This window comes from Brienomyrus brachyistius, chromosome 5 (assembly GCF_023856365.1).
Source record: "Brienomyrus brachyistius isolate T26 chromosome 5, BBRACH_0.4, whole genome shotgun sequence".
NCBI classification, from domain to species: domain Eukaryota; kingdom Metazoa; phylum Chordata; class Actinopteri; order Osteoglossiformes; family Mormyridae; genus Brienomyrus; species Brienomyrus brachyistius.
Genome location: NC_064537.1, coordinates 30,382,115 through 30,400,060, shown reverse-complemented (window position 1 = coordinate 30,400,060; position 17,946 = coordinate 30,382,115). Strand labels below are relative to the sequence as shown.

The window sequence follows — 17,946 nt, the reverse complement described above, 5'->3', positions numbered from 1 at the left end:
AGTCCAGAGCGCAGCATCAATGGAACATTCTGCTGCATCAGGTGGACACCTAAGCCAGTACATTATCGTACAGCCTGGAACTGCGCTCTGTAAACATTGAAGACTGCCATTCCTCATTATGGACAAGACTTGGCTGGTCTTGCTTCCAAACAGCAAATGCCTCCCATTCCCCTTTCTTCCAAATTAAGGCAGAAATCAGGGCATCCGAGAGCTCTGAGAGGGAAGCAGAATCTAGTGGATATTTCTGTGCTAACAGTCCAAAAGGCAGAATCAATGACAGTGGACTGAACAGTGTAGCTTACTACATTTACCGTTGTGCTAAAAAAAGAAGTTATTCTGCTATTGAGCATTATTCTCATGTCTAGCAGGACACTTATTTACTTGAAATAATCCATGGGAATTGCAGTTATCTATTATTTGGCTTCAAAGGCAAACAGTCTGAAAGACCCTACAAAAGAATGCAATGGCCCACAGAGGGAACAGCAGATTGCTCACAGTCCACCCTGGATTTCATCATAGATAACTAGACAAAGTTTATAGATTTGATGCAACATGCATCAGCCGGCAAACCAAGTCTTGTCTGTGCGCAAATCTGTCACAGCAAGAAGGGGGATATGGTTGGAGCTTCGAAGTAAATTAGGTGCTAGCTAGCTTTCAGCATTTCACAGCGCATCATAAGCGTGTGTAATTGCTCAAATGAAACCAGAAAAACTGTCAGCTAATTTATGACATTCCACACAGAGTACAGGAAGAAGTGCTCAGCTACGCCCAGCAATCAAGCCTCGCACTGTTTGTGCTGACCTGGAGAGCAATTTCCGCAATGTATCCATACTGTTTACTTGCAGGGAGGCAGCTACATACTATGGTAGTGTAGCATAAACAAGATGCACGCTTCTGGACTTGAGCCAAAAGCAGAAATACAATCGCCTTTAAACAGCAATATTATGATTCATGTGAGCTCAAGGGTGCTAAGGTATTCTGCAGGCATAGCGAAACCATAGTTAGCCATACAGTTATAGGGGAGGGGTGAAGCTCTGTGGGTTAGGAATCCATACTACACTAACCACAGCAGATAGGACCTGGAGTTAGACCAGAGGACATGCAATGACCCAAGAATTACAGAACATTATGTAAATAGAAACAGAATAAATACATGAATTTGTGTAAATCCTGTTTTGTACAGATACAGCATGTTGTTCTTCATTTTCAAATCAATGTGACATATTAATATCATGTTATATAAAAGCATAGCCAGCATAAGTTTATGCTATCAGCACAAGCCCCACTAAGCATGTGATTATTTTGCATGATGTAGATCCAGCACTATGGAGTTTTATTAGCATGGAAGGCTGTAGTAATCACACAGCTGAGACGCTGGACAAGTAGGTGAGGTCATCTCTGTTCTCATATAGCTTCCTGACAGAATTTGGAAGGCGTCCAAATAACGTACAACTTCTAACCCCTTGAACAATAGTGAACTTAAGCTTTCACAACACATAAAATTCACGTATACATCAGGTTCTAGCCATTCCATTTCAGTTAGATAATGTAGGTTAACAGAGGCCAAGGTTACAATGATGTCATCACTTCAGAACAAAATGTGAATTTATTTCGGGCTACGATGAAAACTGCGACAATGCGACATTTTTCTTCTTAGCTGCCCAATAGCTATGATCTGCTAATGAAGGAGAAAGTTGAGTGACATCTGTGATATCCCCTACATTACCACAGACAGAGACACATGTAATCTTGCGTGCACACGCTGTGAACATCACTCAGTGGAAGGGCTTTAAGCTCAGCAACAGGGACCTGCCAGGCCAAGATAAACGAAGAGTCATTCTGGGGAAAACTACACACTAACTTAATGTCATTACTAATTTGTTTACAGTATTGGATTTATTATATTGAATGGTTTGACTGATTATGTCCCTGCAATGACCCGCTTCTCTGCTTCTTCTGAGTCTTCTGTAACCCACTTGTTTAGTTAGATGCCTTTGACCGTTTCCAACCTAACTTCCATCCAAATTTCATTCCTGGGGGAACACACTGAATGTGCCAGAAGTTTATAGTGAAGAACTAGACCATGACCTGAATTAAAAATAAAAACCTGCTACATATCTGTTGAGTGGAATAATGTTGGAGGTTCGTATCTCATGCTCCAGGGACACTGAAAAAGTGCAGGCTCACCCTGCACTTGGACCCCAAGTTCACCCTCAACTGTAGTTGTGGAAATGGCAAATAAATGATAATTTCTTTCAAAAAACAGTCAGAGGCTTAATGAACAGATGGTGTTGCTTCCCGTTACACTTGCTTGTACTGTACTTGCTGATTTGGATGCTTCTGAACTTCAGTGCCCTCGTGATTCCCCTACACATACAGCCAATCACGAACTTAACAGCATAATGCAGTGAAACAGATACTTTCCACAAGCCACAAAATCTTTAAAGCTGATGAAAGTAAAACAGTGACAGATGCTTTGATAGACTCCTACAACAAACCCTCAAAACCACCACAAAAGCTCTTCAGTAAAGAATATTTGGCACTTTAAGCAGCTATTACAATGTCTAAGGAGACATGACATATAAACAAACCCATGCATTATGAGGCCAGGGACAGTTTACTCTTGGTTAATGTTTGACACACTGCAGTTTTGAAACAGGGCCTACAATATCCTAGGGTTTTGATGCTTTAATCTTAATATTGGTTTCTTAATTTAGCATGAGAGAATGTGTGTAACAGGTACAGCTGTCTGGCGGGTGTGTGCACACTGGTTACCTTGCATCATATTCCTGTAGGCGTTATCGGTGATGGAATAGATATGTGGTGGCACCTCATGACGTTTCTTTCCCTTGTAGATTTCGATGATCTTCTCGGAGTAAATGGGCAGCATCTTATATGGGTTCACCACCACACAGAACAGGCCCGAGTAGGTCTGGACCAAAGAGAAACACCATCAGTTGACACTTGCCCAACTGCACGTGCGATGTAGAAGGCAAAGCACCGCATGTTACTGAACTGTTGGGGGCTGAGGGAGACAGAGTTCTTGGAATAACTGACTGCTTTATTCTCCACTTTCCAGGAATTCAAATGGCTGTTAGCATCCATTCAGATATGTCAACATTCCACCAGGGTTTGATATTTAACTTCATTGCACTGCATTTGTTTTTAATGTCCTACTTCCTCTTTGAAATGGTTGACGAGCAGTTCACCGGGCAAGTGCAGGTTACAACCTTCTTGGCGCAACAATAGAGATTTACGTAGCATGAATGATGCATGCATCAACCTGTTTGGCATGAGTGATATTGATGGATACTTCCTATCTGCCTCACACGAACACTGGAAGAAATGCTGAGGATCATCGGCTATCAGAAGTACTTCATTCTGGGTGGACAAAAGCGACCCTGACTAGGATAAGCGGCTAGAAGATGTATGGATGGATGGATGGAAAGATGATTTGAATTGATATATTGATCCTGTCTTGTGAATGACTAAACCTCACAGTCTTTACCATGTTTGATTAATAAATTTTAAATATATATTTTTTGAGAGAATTCAATTGTATACTTCATACAGTCTTCACTTATCTCCACTGAGTAAATGTTAAGCATGTGATTGGCTCACACGTAGCTTTGAAGGCCTAGCCATGGTCCCCGTGAGCTCTGACTCCCACAGCAATGCCTCATGGGAAATGTGGGGGGCAGAAGGCGGAGCTGAGGTACTCACATAGATGAGTCCAGAGAAGTAGCGCTCTCGCAGGTTATGCAGTACGGAGGCCTCGTTCAGGCAGGTCAGCTCCGCCATGTCCTCCACCTTGCTGAACTTGGGTGGGTTCATCTTCTGGATGTCATCCTTGTTGATTGTCACTTTCTTCCCATTGTCCGCCAGTTCCACCAACACCTCATCACCGTGCTCCTCCTTGATGCTGGCGGCCTCGAACCCATGCTTTTCAGAGGGGATCCACACCAGCTTCTTGGCAGACCAGTCAGCCTGGGCCACAGGACTGTTGATGAAGTCCTTGTCCAAAAAGAGGAACTTCTCGTCCTCACTCAAAACTTTTTGGGACATCTTGAAGTCAGTTTACGAGCTGTCAAGACACAAACAGTTCTTATTGGCACTATAAATTTGGTTCTGAATAGAAGAATACAGAAATTCTCTGTCACTAATAATTTGTCTGAAGATCATAAGTACATTTTTAAAGAGAGCAGCTGACTCCATTGATATAGAAGAAAGGGTTAAATTTCTATATTAAGCAGGCCCTTTGAAACTCCCTTATTTTCATAGACTGAGCCACCCCCCCCCCCCATTCCCGCCAGCATGCACGAAGGTCACAGGGGGGAGAATCACAATCCCTATTTAGCCCTGTGGGGAGCATACTGGAAATTATACATGTCACAATACAAGACCACCTAAAACACCATTTGCCTTAGAAAAATGGACATATGTACCATGAGCACATGCAGAGGTGAGGAACACCGTGGTCGTTAATATATAGTGGAAGAATAACGGCGACAACAAGGATAACAGCTAGATCGCGATGCGGGGCGGCGGTGGCATGCAGTGATGACCATATAAGGGCACCTTCACTGCTGTGGTCTCCTTTCTGAAGACCCAAACAGCAGAGCCAGTGAACTCCCAAACAAAGCCCTTATAGGGAATAATATGTCTGCAGCCTGACTCATCGTTTACTGCAAAGCGATAACATAGAACTGGAGCTGTGAAGGCCAGCCGTACGGATCCTGAGTACGCATACGTCTCCCAACACACCACATGAATATACAGACGATACGGCAGTAAGTATTTACTACATAAAGTAGCTAAATGCTTCATTAATGACAGGTGTACGTACGGATGGAATGAATTGTAAGGTGTATTTTTACATGAAACTGTTGGCCTTGGTAATAAGATCAGTACGACTGAGCTTCTAGCCACGTCACTGCCAGTCCTGCTGTCCTTGTATACCATAAAAACATTGTCATGTGACAACTATACTGAACCTTTGGGCAGCACCTCTGATACATCGAATTCTCCATTTCTGGGTGTGCGAGTGCGGCGGTGAGCTGCTTTTTCTAAAGACCTTCTCCTCACTGAAGGAGGATTTAGGGCCCCGCTGCAGAACCCGGACACCCAGATCATGTGTCCGGGGGGCCCTTAAGAGCGCAAGAAGGAAGTATGTCCACCCTGAGTGCATTAATCCCCGATCTGGCACAGGGCACGCAACTGCCCAGAGCCCTGTTTACAAACAGCTTAACATTCAGCACAACAAATCACATTTGTTTGGCCCTACAAAGTATAATGCCGGCAATTTCATTATGAGGATAAGCTATCGGGAAAAGAAAAAGCCGTAAACACATCTGATGTGATCTCAGAGATCACACAGCAGCATGTTAACTGAAATCACTTAGTGTCATTTTTCTTCCTGAACACTCTTTTAATTTGCTAAATGTGTGTGGGGTTAACATTATGGTTGGGAATGCCGCTCCGCAGGGGCATAAATTATGGGGAGGATGGGGGGATTGTTATCCCCCCCCAATAATCAGAACCAGCCTTTACAACCCCCTGGACCCCTTTAAATGGGTGGGGACCACAACCCCCTCCCCCCCACGTTACAGTATCCCCTTGCTGTTTCTCCCGCATCCTGACTGCGCAGGCTGGAAACAGATGTATACGTGCTGCTGTCAGTGTGACACTGAGCTCAGCAGAGGCCCCATCTGCGTCTGGAGAACCAGTGGGAGCAGTGGAGGCGAAGTCCGCTTCCATCACTGAAGATGACAGTGAACGTACAGTCCTCCCCGTATCCGAAAAACACAAATAGAGGCTATATGTAAGGAACTGCCAAATGTGTCCCATTCAAAGAGTAATCACACACGATACTGTCACTTTAAATAAACTAGAGTGACCTTTTAACAGAAGCTGTGCTTTGCTTTAATTTCACTGAGTTCAGTTTAGAAGTGGTGATGATGTCATACTTAGAGGCAGGCAGACTGAGCTACTGATTGCTATTGATTATTATTGTTATTATTATTATTATTATTATTATTATTAGTGGTAGTAGTAGTAGTATCAATGATAATAATAATATGCTATATTCATTATACTTTTTTGAAGGTACTGAGAGCTTTAAAATATGGTTTCATATGTCAACTGTATAGATCATCAACAGACCACAAGTCCTTCATTTGTACTTAAATTCATATTAACTGCAGAAGGAATTGGGCCGTTTGACGTTTGCGGATTTCCCTTATGGAAAGCTGTACAAGAACAAGCAGAAGCTCTGCATTACAATCACACCACCACCCTAAAGCATGTGACCTGTAGCCGCAACCCCTTGTAACTCTTCACCTCTCCCTTTCTTAAAGCATTTATTCATTTTTTCTTTTCCCAAACACGTGAAAATTTTGAGTTGATGTTAAAAAAAAAAACTGCATGAAAATATACAGCGTAAATGCAACCAAGGCACTTAGACCTAATCACACTTTACAGCAAGCAAGGCAGATCATTATGACAATTTTATACATGAAGCGTGGCCAAATTCTCAATTGGCTGTGATAATTAAAAGCACACGGGAGACAGAAATCACTGCTGTAGGGTATCAAATACCAACCCATTTCAAAAGAGCACTTTGAAACTTTCTCCAACAATTGCTGCAGTTTAGGGTACAATTCAGGAACTCCAGTTATCTTTTTTGATTAGTCTCTGACCCCATTTTCTATTGATGTAAATCTGTGTAGCATTTTTTAATGGAGTGATTTCCCACCACTGTTGCATTTTTACATGCAAACTCAGCGCGCAGGTTTAGTCAGTAAAAACACAACTTCACCAAGAACCAAATACCCAAGCGGCAGGTGACTCTTAAAAACCATGTTTGGAGAACAGGAAATCCTTTGGTTGGCTTTAATTCACAAATTCTTTCTTCTCCGCTGCAAATTGACTTCCTCTAATTCCTATGCCATTGTTCAAAGCAATGAAAGAAAGACTGAAACATGAATCCTATTGGTTTAATACAAATTGTTTTTTTTCCTCCTACAAGTGAACTTTTATAGTACATAATGTTCTACTTGAACTGCTCACTGAGGTATACAGTTGAAGAAAACTGTTTCCAATGTGAACTCAACACATATTAATAAAAATAAGATGAGCATTTTCTTGCAGGAAATAAAATAACAAAAACAATAATCATATCATACGATGACAGTAGGGACATCGTCATTGCTTTTCAGATGGTCATCCTTAAGTTTTACTCCCCCGTACAAACTGCCCATAATTATTACTGCAACAACTGAAATATGTCCGGTACTCTTTCTATTAGACTAAATGTGTTTGTCTCACTTGCACCCTCTTAAAAAAGAAATGTAGATGTACAAAGGACAGGCATCGTGTATGAAACTTTTCAGACAATTCTAAATAATAATAATATAACGCATATCATGCGTGCAAATATCTTGTTTTTTATGTTTCTCATGGAGTAAGGAGTACGTTAAGACTTCAATCTCCTGTGTATTCCAGGTGTAAAATAGCAAAACTATCATATATTTTAATACTTCACATCCCCACTGCAGTGAGACATTTTGGAATAAAGCGCCAGAGAAATATGTCAGGGAACGATACTCACAAGCTGACAGATGCTTTTCACCTGGAAGCTGGAATCTGAAGAGTACTCCACAGAGGGACTGTCCAAATTATCCTCACCAGGGCTCACTAGAGTATTTAAACAAAACCCCTATAGGGGGAGGAGCTCACATCCTCCTTCCTTCTTTGCTCCTCTATTTCGTTTCCAGCACTTTTCTGTTTGTAGGATGCATTGCAGGGCGAATGCTGTTGTGTGTTTATGCTCCGCCGCTATTTTGGACACGCCAGACGCTCTTCTCCGCGTTTTGTGCGCTGGTGCTTCACGCGCGCCAGGCGCAGCGCTTGGCTCTGCAGCATCACCAACGGTGCGTATTACTATCAATGTGACACCCGTCCCTAGGCGAGATTCAGCTGACAATCGTATTACAACACATCAATAGCACAGGATATCTGGCTGCTAACTAACTGATTTGCTCTTTTTCACAATAAAAGTAGTTAAATATTACAACTCGTGCAAATAACTGTAATGTCACTGAATGCAACCAATGGCATTTCTTGTGATTTTTTTCACTAGATAACCAAACGGTCGATCGTCTGTGTCGCCTATAGGGCGGACCGGCCCTGATGACACAATCACCAGTATGTCAAAAAAACATTGATCGTTTCTATAGGTATTGATCTGTCACACGGTGCTCTCCTAACAAATACTCTCATCCAGTTGGCTTGCGTCTGTTGAGTGGTTGTGATCAAGTGCTTTAAATTACACGTTAATTATTTAAATATCATTCATTCAGTTTCTCTAAATTATTGAAAAAAGCTGCATCTGATCTGCAGAACATAAACTGTGGCTGCTGTGATTCCTAACATGTACTTTCACCTGCATTTATTTCAGCTTTGGCCACTTTCAGTAGCCAATCAAAAAATCTGAGTTATAAAAACACAAAATCTGAGCTGTAGAAATCTGCGAGACTGACAGCTGACTCTGTGTACCAGACTGTCACATTCGATATGACTTTTTAATTATTTGGTAGCCTAATTGCACACTTGGCATAATTATAACCAGTCAGTAGGACAGAACTACAGTGGACTGGAGTCCCAGTTACCCTTCCTGCCATCTCCCAACCCCAAAAAGGCAGACGCACTGCTGTAACTAGAGGAATCCCTTCTTCCGTCACACAGGTGTTTCCCCAGAATTGTCTCTGACCTCGGCATGGGCTCCAAACCATCACACACACCACATTCCTGTGTATCCCAGCCCTCCGAGCCCCCTGGCCACCCTGCCATCTCAGATGGAACTTTCTTTATAAGGAAATGCTCATAATCCGCTCAGTAAATCACATGTGGCCCGGCCGGCTTTTCCAGCACCAGAGATAGCTAGGTATGCAGGGGAGAGCGACACGTGCTGCCAACTGAGGGAACGCAAGCGGCTGGAAGTCGCGGCATAGCCTCTGGTCATCATCAGGGAGGAGGACACAGCAAGGGGGCTGGGAGGCTGAGAATCTGGGAACGGATGGCAACAGGAGGGGGTCACAGGGGGCCCCAAGGGCCGAGGTGCCATATAAGGATAGGGGGGTCTGTGAGGAATCTCGGCGGAGCTTGGTGTTTGAAAGCGCAGCATGAGTAGCTCTGGCCGCTGACTAAATATGGTGTAGCAGGAATGGCACTGCAGACACAAACATTGCAGCTTGCATGGAAACAGCTTTAGCTTATTTACTGGCTAACATCAGCACTATGCTCATTCTGTAGTCTTCTCCAGTGAGCTGAGAATAAAGTGAGAAGTGAGGGAAGATCCATTATAAGTAAAAGTGCTTGTTTCTTCTGTAACCATTGAAATATGGGCCTTTAACTGCAGATACTTCAGTCTTGTTGTCACAATTTAAGGGCAATTAACGCATCACTTATCTGTGGTTTGATGTTCACACAAGGCAACGTGCAGGATGTTGATGGTGGTGCGCTTGTTCAAGAAGATTTAAAATCTGAAAGAGGTCAAAAATTGGGGAAGGGGGAATTTTATTTGGTTCTACACTATCTTGTGGTGAATGGAAAAACCTCAGTGTGCCAAGTGTAGAACACCATCCATTCCACTCCTGCCTGGCCACAGGCCTTCCTCCTGGAGGCTGGACACAGCCCATCTTCCCAGAGTTTTTCTTATTCCCTAAGTCCTCTGAGAAATATATCCCTCTTCAGGGGGAGCAGCAAAGTTGTGTGAGTCAGTATTTTTGCAGTAGTTTTTATCCGGGGCCCGGACAGAAGAGCGAGGTCCTGTCCCATGCTTGGGTCACTCCTACAGTACATGAAGTGGATTCTCTCCACATACAAACATAGAGATTGCTCATGCTGTTTGATTTTCCCAGAACCTCCATGCTGACCTGGAAAGCAGATTGTTCATCCACATCTTAATCTAATTCAGAGCTGTAGTTTATGTGATTTTTTTTTTTTTTACCACAACTCCCTAAATACACTACAGATTTAGAGGATTAATTGACTGAAAAGTTCTCACACATGGGCTTGAACAGCTGACCTAAAGGTTTTCCCAAAGACCTGCATACACACCGGCCCTTTGTGGATAAGATTGACCGCCACTGATCTAATTCAATATTTCCCACATGCAAAAAAATCTTCCATAACTGCTACAAGGTGTTGGCTCTGGTGTTGACTCTGTTTGGATTAAAATGCACACAAATAAATGCTTTAAATAGACTGCGAACTTTTTAAATCTAAGTGATTTAACGCAAATGAAATATTGCACGCTATAGCTATAGTTGTCCTAGTGAACGGAGGCCTTTAATTTCAAAGGATCTGAGAACTTTTCATCCAGATAAGAATGTCAAGTTGCCTTTTATGGTGCGGAAGGAAATGACATCGAGAGGCTGCCTGCGGCAGACTGGCTGCGGCGTCCTGCATGGGCCTGACCCACAGGGACATTTTTCCAATGCCTCCGCTTTGTTCCGCATTTCCAAGAAATGCAGGGAAAGGGATTCCTCGTTAAATATTGCAAAATCGACCGGCATTTAACATTTCAGCCATACATCCATAGTAAGATGAAAGTTCAAAAGATTGCATTATGATGCACTTAAATGACTGGTCTCAGATAAGAGCATTTCTCCTATAAGGCTACAATAACTCATTATATTCTATAGGTACTGCATTTTCAAAAAGAACAGCTTATCATTTTGAGGTAAAGCTTCGGAACAATTTACTCTGGAAATAGTTCACTTTCTGTTTGAGTGTGTATGTGATGCCGTATACTATGCCAGCCTGAAGAGCCTGTCGGTCCAGCAGCAACCACACAGAACCTCAGGCAGTTCTGGGTAATATTCCAAGGTGTTGTTTTGGCGAAGCTGCAACACAGACGGCAAATTCCCTTATACAGTCAGCAGTAGTGTTCGGTTGTGCAATGTCGTCCCAGGCTGAAGACCTGGGTGCAAAAGACTAAACCATATTCCTCGTAAAAACCCATCTAGTGTCCATATAAGTGAAAAGCTGTCACCCTCTATATATAGTGACATGTTCTGTCAAATTTCTCCCTTTACAAAAGCTGCTATTGACCTCAGGTATTAACTATCATCTCCCCAAATATTTCAGCGTGATGTTTAGAATAATTCATACAAAATCTGGTTAATAGTGAAGCTAATTTAAACAGAGGTCACATGTGACTTCCAACATCCAAAGACATTAGCAATAGCAGGGATGTGTGGTGTCTCCCCACTCAAACGAATCGCAAACCCTAAACATGGGCACACATTTGGCCAACAGCGGCAAGGCGGCCAACATGATGCCTGACTTTCATGTAAAGAAAACAGATCTTAACATTTGTTTCAGACAGCCAAACTTTCAGATGCTGCCAACTGGATGCAGTTTTCAACATGGATGGGTTAAAAATATTCTTTAGACTTCATTCTTGTTTATTTCTATCAGTTCTACAACTACAAACAAAATAGGCCACATTTTGAACTTCATTCTATGATTCCTAAACAATTCCACCTCTGAGACTAAATGACAAAAACATTAATTATATGATGATCATAATATGATCATATTATGATTAGCAGTTTATGTGCTGCTGCCATCATGTGGTGAAGAGCAAAACAGCAGCGAAAAATATACCCTGCAATACCTACTTTGCAGAGTTTTTAAGTATTTTTTTATTAAGGGAAGAGTTTCTGACTGTGAGACACAATGAAAAATGGTTAATGAAGACACGAATGAGAGATTTCAAGATGCACCCTGTTGTGTGTTTGGGTAAGATAACTGCCACGACTAAATACTAAGTCATCACCAGGTTAAGAAGCTTTAAAATACTAATGTGTATAAGAATCAATCGGCAGTTAGAAAAATGCATTACATGAAAAATAGTGTAGATATGAATTTGCTCTCTAGGTTGTTAAAATGTATCCATAAGAACTCCATAAATAGTACAGAATACTGCTGCTAGAGTTCTTAGGTGAACTAAAATTCGCGGAAGTTGCTTTTCCACACTAGATCTTGCCTTGAAATCAGCAAATTCCTCGTCGAACCTGCGCTGTATCTAATACTGCTGAGCTGAGAATGAATCCCAAGCCGTTATTGTGTTCAGATGGTTCTTGCTGCTGTGCATATATCCTCTTTATATTAGCTCACAGGATTCATTCTCTGTTACATTGAGTAATCTGTGCTTCTTCATAACCAGTTATGGTCAAACTGTAATTTGGAAAAATGTACTTCTTTCTCCTCCCTTCCGCTCAGGGCCATCTGTCCCCAGGCTCCGAGACTGTGACAAGGCGCAGACATCCGGCTTGCGTGCGGAGGCAGGACCTGTGCATCAGCCCAATTCAGTCAGTCACCAGCCCCGCTGCTAGTGCTGGTCAGCATCACAAATGATGGAGATGCTAATATTTACCATTGTGTTTGTCCAGCCTGACTGAACACCGATTGATTAAGATCCATCTATATGGGTTTTTTTTTTTTTAAATCCCCATTTGTATTGGAGTTTCCCCCTTACTGCCATACAGGGGTTATCGCTTTTAAAAATTCTTTTATTTTTTTCACAACAACAAACTTAAGAAAATGGACCAAAAGTAAAATTCTGGGCCCCAGGAAAAAAAAAAGTCCGCTTGGGGGCCTCCATTAGGGCCCCTATAAAGTGCTGGGCCCTTCTGGAGCCCTTGTCTGTATTCTGTCTTATGAAAATGGAAAAGAAATCATCATTTCAATTCAAGGTATTAGAAAGACACCAGAAAAAAATAAGAATTGATCACTGACTCGTTTATTAAACTTATGCAATAGGACAAAAACATGAAAAGAAATATAAAAAATGTAAAATATAAAAAAAAGCTGGAACACAAACGGTACACAGTACTACTCTCTTGGCAAACACGACAGGTTACTCCCTAGCGACAACAATTTCAGTTACAGTCAAACAGGATGTAAAGTCCACTGATGAGAGTGTGGGGGCGGCAAATCAGAGCCAGCTCGCTCTCTTAACTGTAACTGCAGAAAGAGGCTGTCATCTGTATCCTCCCTGAAGGACAAAGGGCTCTGCGCCACTCTTCCCAGCTGGGTGCGTTTCAGGGACACCTAGTGGCAGAAGAGTGTAATAATACAAAATGGCTATCAGTCTTTCAAGGGCTAAATCTGTGGAGGGTCATGGGGACAATGCAAAACATCTCAAAGTGAAAGCACAGTGCCTTGGAAAGCATGATTAACTAGGAAACAACTTGTAGACAAAGTTTGGACACCAAAGCTTAACTAAAGCCTGATTATTGTTTTTCCCAGAAGTTGAAAGGCTACAATACAGATGAAAAGAGTAGCTCCTTTGTATGTTTAAGCAGCCGGAATTTTTTTAAATAGTATCTTGCTCCAAACAAAAACTTGTAATGAAAGAATTATTAATGAATGTATTAAGGATACAGATATCCTATGTCTTATTAAAGTTACCAATGAATTCCCAGTAACACAGTTCACTACATTTCATATCACAGTTACACCATTTTCGTAGCAATAGTTACACTATTTAAAAGAATGCAAAAACCTGAAATTTTCACCAGTTCAATACCAAATGGAGAGATAGAGTTTGCGAAGCTGCGTATGCTGGCCCTACATCAGTAAAAGGTATAAAATGTTAAAGGATTTCGAAATAAGTCTAAGAGGACAAAGGTTTTGAGTACCAGTCTTTAAAAAAAACAGTCCTCTCCGAGATACCAGGACACACGACGATGCTGAATTCTGCACTTACTGTAGTCGGTCAATGACATTTTCAGAAACTGCTGTATAGCAAACCCTGGTTCCCTGGTTCCTATGGAGTTACTCCATACATCTACAAAGGTTCGACGACAGGCTTCATCTACAGCCCCAGGCCCAAACCCCGAAAAGCTGCTCACCAAGCCTCCGGGCATCACCAGCGGGACGGACGGCACGATCCATTGGCTCAGAAGCGCCGGACCTCTTCAGGAATACCTTACCCCCCTTCTCTCCGCTGCTCAGAAAATGTGACAGCAAACCGTACAAGAGAGGCCTGGAGAGATGGACAGTGTCTATGTGTCAGGAAGATGGGTGACTGTCAGCTAGTCACAGGCTGGTGATTCCTGATAACATCCCATCGATTTGAAAGGGTTCCCTCTATTTTGAAAAGTACACTGAACCCAAAATTACCTAACAAACCTTTGTTTCTTACATCACCCAATACAGTCTTAAGTGCTGCATTAAAGGACTGCTGATTTTAAGGTTATTCCCTGCCAAGACTGGAAAATATTATCTAAACTTTCTTCACAAATGGACTCAACATCATGTGTTGTTAAAGTATTTTAACATGATAGTTGCACTGATATTCCTTAATGTCTTTCAGTATTTAAATTCTAAGCAAAACCTAAAGCATAAATGGGGAAAATTACAGATAATACACTCACACGCTGGAAGCACTGGCATCTTCCACCACGTTCAGCTCATTGGCTATGAACTGCCTGTCCAGGGGCACCTCTGGCTGGCCAGATTCTGTGCAGAGTACATCCAGAGCCATGCATACACACAGTAACAGTATCAAAGTACCACCCCATAGTAAGAGTAATAGTAATAACTGAACGGCGAAGGTGACCGCATCATAAAACCCAACAGATACATGTTGAGGCATTGACCACGCATGCAAACCGAGCATCTGCAGGGCAGTGAGTGTCGCCCCCTTACGGCCGGTGACAGGACCGCTCACCCGCAGTCAGCACGGACGCTGTGTAGCGGTACTTGTTGAACTCCAGGTACTCGCGGATCAACTCGTTGATCAGCATATTTTCACGGGGCAGCGGCGGTCGCGGCTCCGACTTGTCGTCCAGGGCGTTGAACACCTCCGCCCGGATCCGAGCCTTCAGCTGGGCCAGGGCTCCCCGGGACTCCAGCGCCTCTTTGAGGGCTGCCGAGCGGGGAAAAGAGAGACCGCAGCGGATCTGATGGTGGCCATGAATTATAATTATACCTCCCCTGCATGACTGCTTTAGCCTTTATCTCCCACTTCCTTACACACCTGAACATATGACAACTGTTTTTATTGCAATTCATAACAAATAAACCACAGAGTTACCGCTCTTCAGCTCCGTGACGGTCGCCATAGTGATGCTGTCTAACTTCCGAGTTTAAAGGTCGATTCTCCCTCTAACAATCCCGCCAAGTTCCCGCCCCTGCCGGATTATTTCGAACGACCGTGTGCCTGCAGTTTATACAGTTTATATAGTTTTTAGTTTATCAGGGGTATCATTCCACATTATTAAAGGGTTTAATCACAACGCGCTGCAGTTTGCCATGAGTCAGGAGTAACGCTGCAGACTTTCACCCGTATTATCAAAATCTAACAGAATGAAGCGCAAGTTTGTAGATGACTATTAATCATTTAAATGTGTTGTTAAGTAGTTTTTTTGCAGCTGCTTCCCGAAGGTCTGCGAAAAGTAATGTGCGCATCAGGTTTATGAAGCCTGCTGTCGATGTCCTGGTGCGTTGGCGGCAGTTCGTTCGACCTGTTTGCTTCTGAGTTGCTTAAAAGTTGTGCATAGAATTACGTTTTAATACATTTTGACTTTAGAAGAAAATATATTTTGCAAAACGTTTAAACGTGACTTCGGTTGTTTGTCGGCGCATATTATTATACTGTCCACTAGATGGCGCCGTGTGATGGTTATTAATAACGAAACGCGCAGTACGTGTATTTTATCAAACGGAGAACCCTGTTTCACACTATCCACTATCACATGGAGTGGAATTTGCACTTAGCCAGACTCTGCTTTGTCAAAAAATGATTTTATAAAAAATCCTTGCATGTTATCTATTATTAAACAGTACAACTGTCATGCACTGTAAAAAAAACTTTAATTTTGTGAATCGTTATTTCTTCCATGTGCCACCTGAACGAAACAGAGTACAAACCTCATTCTGATCTTTTTTTTTTATATAGTTTTATGTGGGGTATAATCGCTTGATGGTAGAGAGATTTAGAAATGCTCTACACTGGTTATTTACAGAGGTTAAGTTTGCTGTCAGCATTTTTGATCAGCTGAAGCCGTCTGGTGGTACACTGAGGGAGGCCAGCCAAGCAGGGGCTGCAGGCGGCCAGCTGGCACAGGATAAAGGCCCTGATCTGGAGTAAGCTAACGTGCTACAGAGGAGCCAGACTTCTAGTAAAAAAATGGGTTTGTTTGTTTCTCTGAGTGTAAGGCTCTCATACCTGGGCCCAGTTCTGAAGTGATCTGATTGGATTTTTGCTATCAGATTGGATCAAAAAAGGTTTCTGAAACTGGATTAGGTTATATAATCCAGTCTTGGTATGATCTGGATCAAATCTTGAGTATGTGTTGTTCATTTTTAGTATAATTGTGGCTCCAAAATAACGTCCTTTTTCCCTATCCTGCACACTCCAGTGCAAAGTGCAAAAATGAAATCTCGAAGAAAAACTGAGATTGTCTATCCTGCCCTCTTGCGTTTACATTAATAAATGATTTTCCTGGAACGGGTGCATTGCTACACCCCTACTACTTGGTCCCGAACCTCAAACTCCCTTCATTTAAGTGTTCATATTGTATGGACTGGAATAGCGTCTTTATTTGGTCCTGAAAACATCTCATAAGAACAACCTTGTTGTGTCTGATGACACATTTTCACAGTGTGTAGCTGTTTAAGGACTCGCATGCCAGTGTATTAGAAAATGGTTCAATTCAACCCACTTGCAGAAATTAATACCGCATAAAGAGTGTTTACAATATACAGACATTTGTGTTTCTGTGGGCAGAGCTATTTTTCACTTTTGTAGTTGTGTAAAATAATCAAGGATAAATCCGACTTGTTTGTGGTGATCGTTCCCGTATCTGGTTTGCAAACACTGATACATTCCTAACTACAGTGCAAACACTTTGTTAAGGGCATTTCCATATTTATACATGTTTGTAATTCCATTATATATATTTCTCAAACCGTGTGGGTAATAATATGGTAGCTGTCTGTATGCAGCCCTCCGTGTTTTCCCGCGATCAATATCATCCCCACATGCATCTGTGATATGCACTCCCTGAAACAGGTCACAGTGGGTGAGTCGCTATTACTCTGACATGTTTGACTGCCTGCCTAATCTATGCTGCCGAAATGTCGCAGGTATTGCAAACCCTCAGTTAGCAGCGTCTCTGTGGGCTGACTGCACGGGCTGCGGTTCCAGCAGACTGCAGACAGACTACTATGCTACGAATGACTAGCTTGTGTGCCAAAGAATTGACACTATGTAATAAAGTCAAATTAAATTAAGCTAACCGGGAGCCTTAACACGCGGGCTAGTTCAAGCGTATCATTTGGGGGTTTGGATTACTGAACCTGAAGTCTTGTGGGTTGTACAGTCTTAGGCAGATTACACCGTCTTCCACTGCTGTTTTATCATTTTAATACAGTGGGAAAATGAGAAGGTGCAATGTGTACCATAGGCCTCATTAGGGGCAACCACTTAGGGCTACAGCCCGGAGGATTGTAGCCCCGATGTCAATCTTCATTCAAAAAGAAAATGTCAAGCCCCAGGTAAACTTGGCTTAGGTCCTGATCTTTTCAATAGCTTGAAAGGCCCCTGATGTGTACAAATGTTTTCCTGATGTATGCAAAACAACAACATAAGCTTCCATTTAGTACAGTTGCGCAATTATTACTGTTGCTCATTTATAAAAAGCATTACCATTGTTACACCCGCATACAAAACACCACAGTTACTAACACCTCGCTGGCTTCAGAAATGATGAAGATGGTCTTTGTGTGCAAAAATGAGTGGAATTCAGACCAATACGAGGGGTTGAAGCGTTATAGATGAATGCATGAGCTTTAGGGGTGGCTACAGATTCTTTTATTTGATGGACCATGCAATTTTAACCAGGATTAGCGATTGTAAGATGGATA

General features: G+C 42.4%; 2 protein-coding genes across 3 annotated transcripts in view; both read right to left on the bottom strand.

The window, feature by feature from the left end:
* myh11a (myosin, heavy chain 11a, smooth muscle) overlaps window positions 1-7,890 on the bottom strand; it is a 30,085-nt gene extending 22,195 nt beyond the window's left edge. For both annotated transcript variants that reach the window (XM_049013398.1, XM_049013399.1), the window contains exons 1-3: window positions 7,610-7,890; window positions 3,724-4,084; window positions 2,776-2,932 (exon numbers count right to left, since the gene is read on the bottom strand). In XM_049013398.1, the coding sequence (XP_048869355.1) occupies window positions 2,776-2,932; window positions 3,724-4,065 (499 nt within the window). In that variant the 5' untranslated portion in view covers window positions 4,066-4,084; window positions 7,610-7,890. The remainder of the gene's footprint in view (window positions 1-2,775; window positions 2,933-3,723; window positions 4,085-7,609) is intronic.
* Window positions 7,891-12,795: 4,905 nt separating this feature from the next.
* Window positions 12,796-15,250, bottom strand: cep20 (centrosomal protein 20). Its single transcript, XM_049015785.1, has 5 exons — window positions 15,113-15,250; window positions 14,747-14,944; window positions 14,451-14,535; window positions 13,926-14,059; window positions 12,796-13,122 (listed from the first exon to the last, which is right to left on the bottom strand). The coding sequence occupies exons 1-5, from the start codon at window positions 15,138-15,140 to the stop codon at window positions 13,052-13,054; spliced, it is 516 nt and encodes a 171-aa protein (XP_048871742.1). The 5' UTR covers window positions 15,141-15,250; the 3' UTR covers window positions 12,796-13,051.
* Window positions 15,251-17,946: the final 2,696 nt, after the last annotated feature.

What these genes read in the sequence shown, in the direction of transcription:
- cep20 (XM_049015785.1), bottom strand. Translation starts at nt 15,140, where the DNA reads ATGGCGACCGTCACGGAGCTGAAGAGCG. An exon ending in AGCGTCCGTGCTGACTGCGG is followed by an intron (nt 14,536 to 14,746) that starts GTGAGCGGTCCT and finishes TACTCTGCACAG; the next exon opens with AATCTGGCCAGCCAGAGGTG. An exon ending in GATGCCAGTGCTTCCAGCGT is followed by an intron (nt 14,060 to 14,450) that starts GTGAGTGTATTA and finishes CCATCTCTCCAG; the next exon opens with GCCTCTCTTGTACGGTTTGC.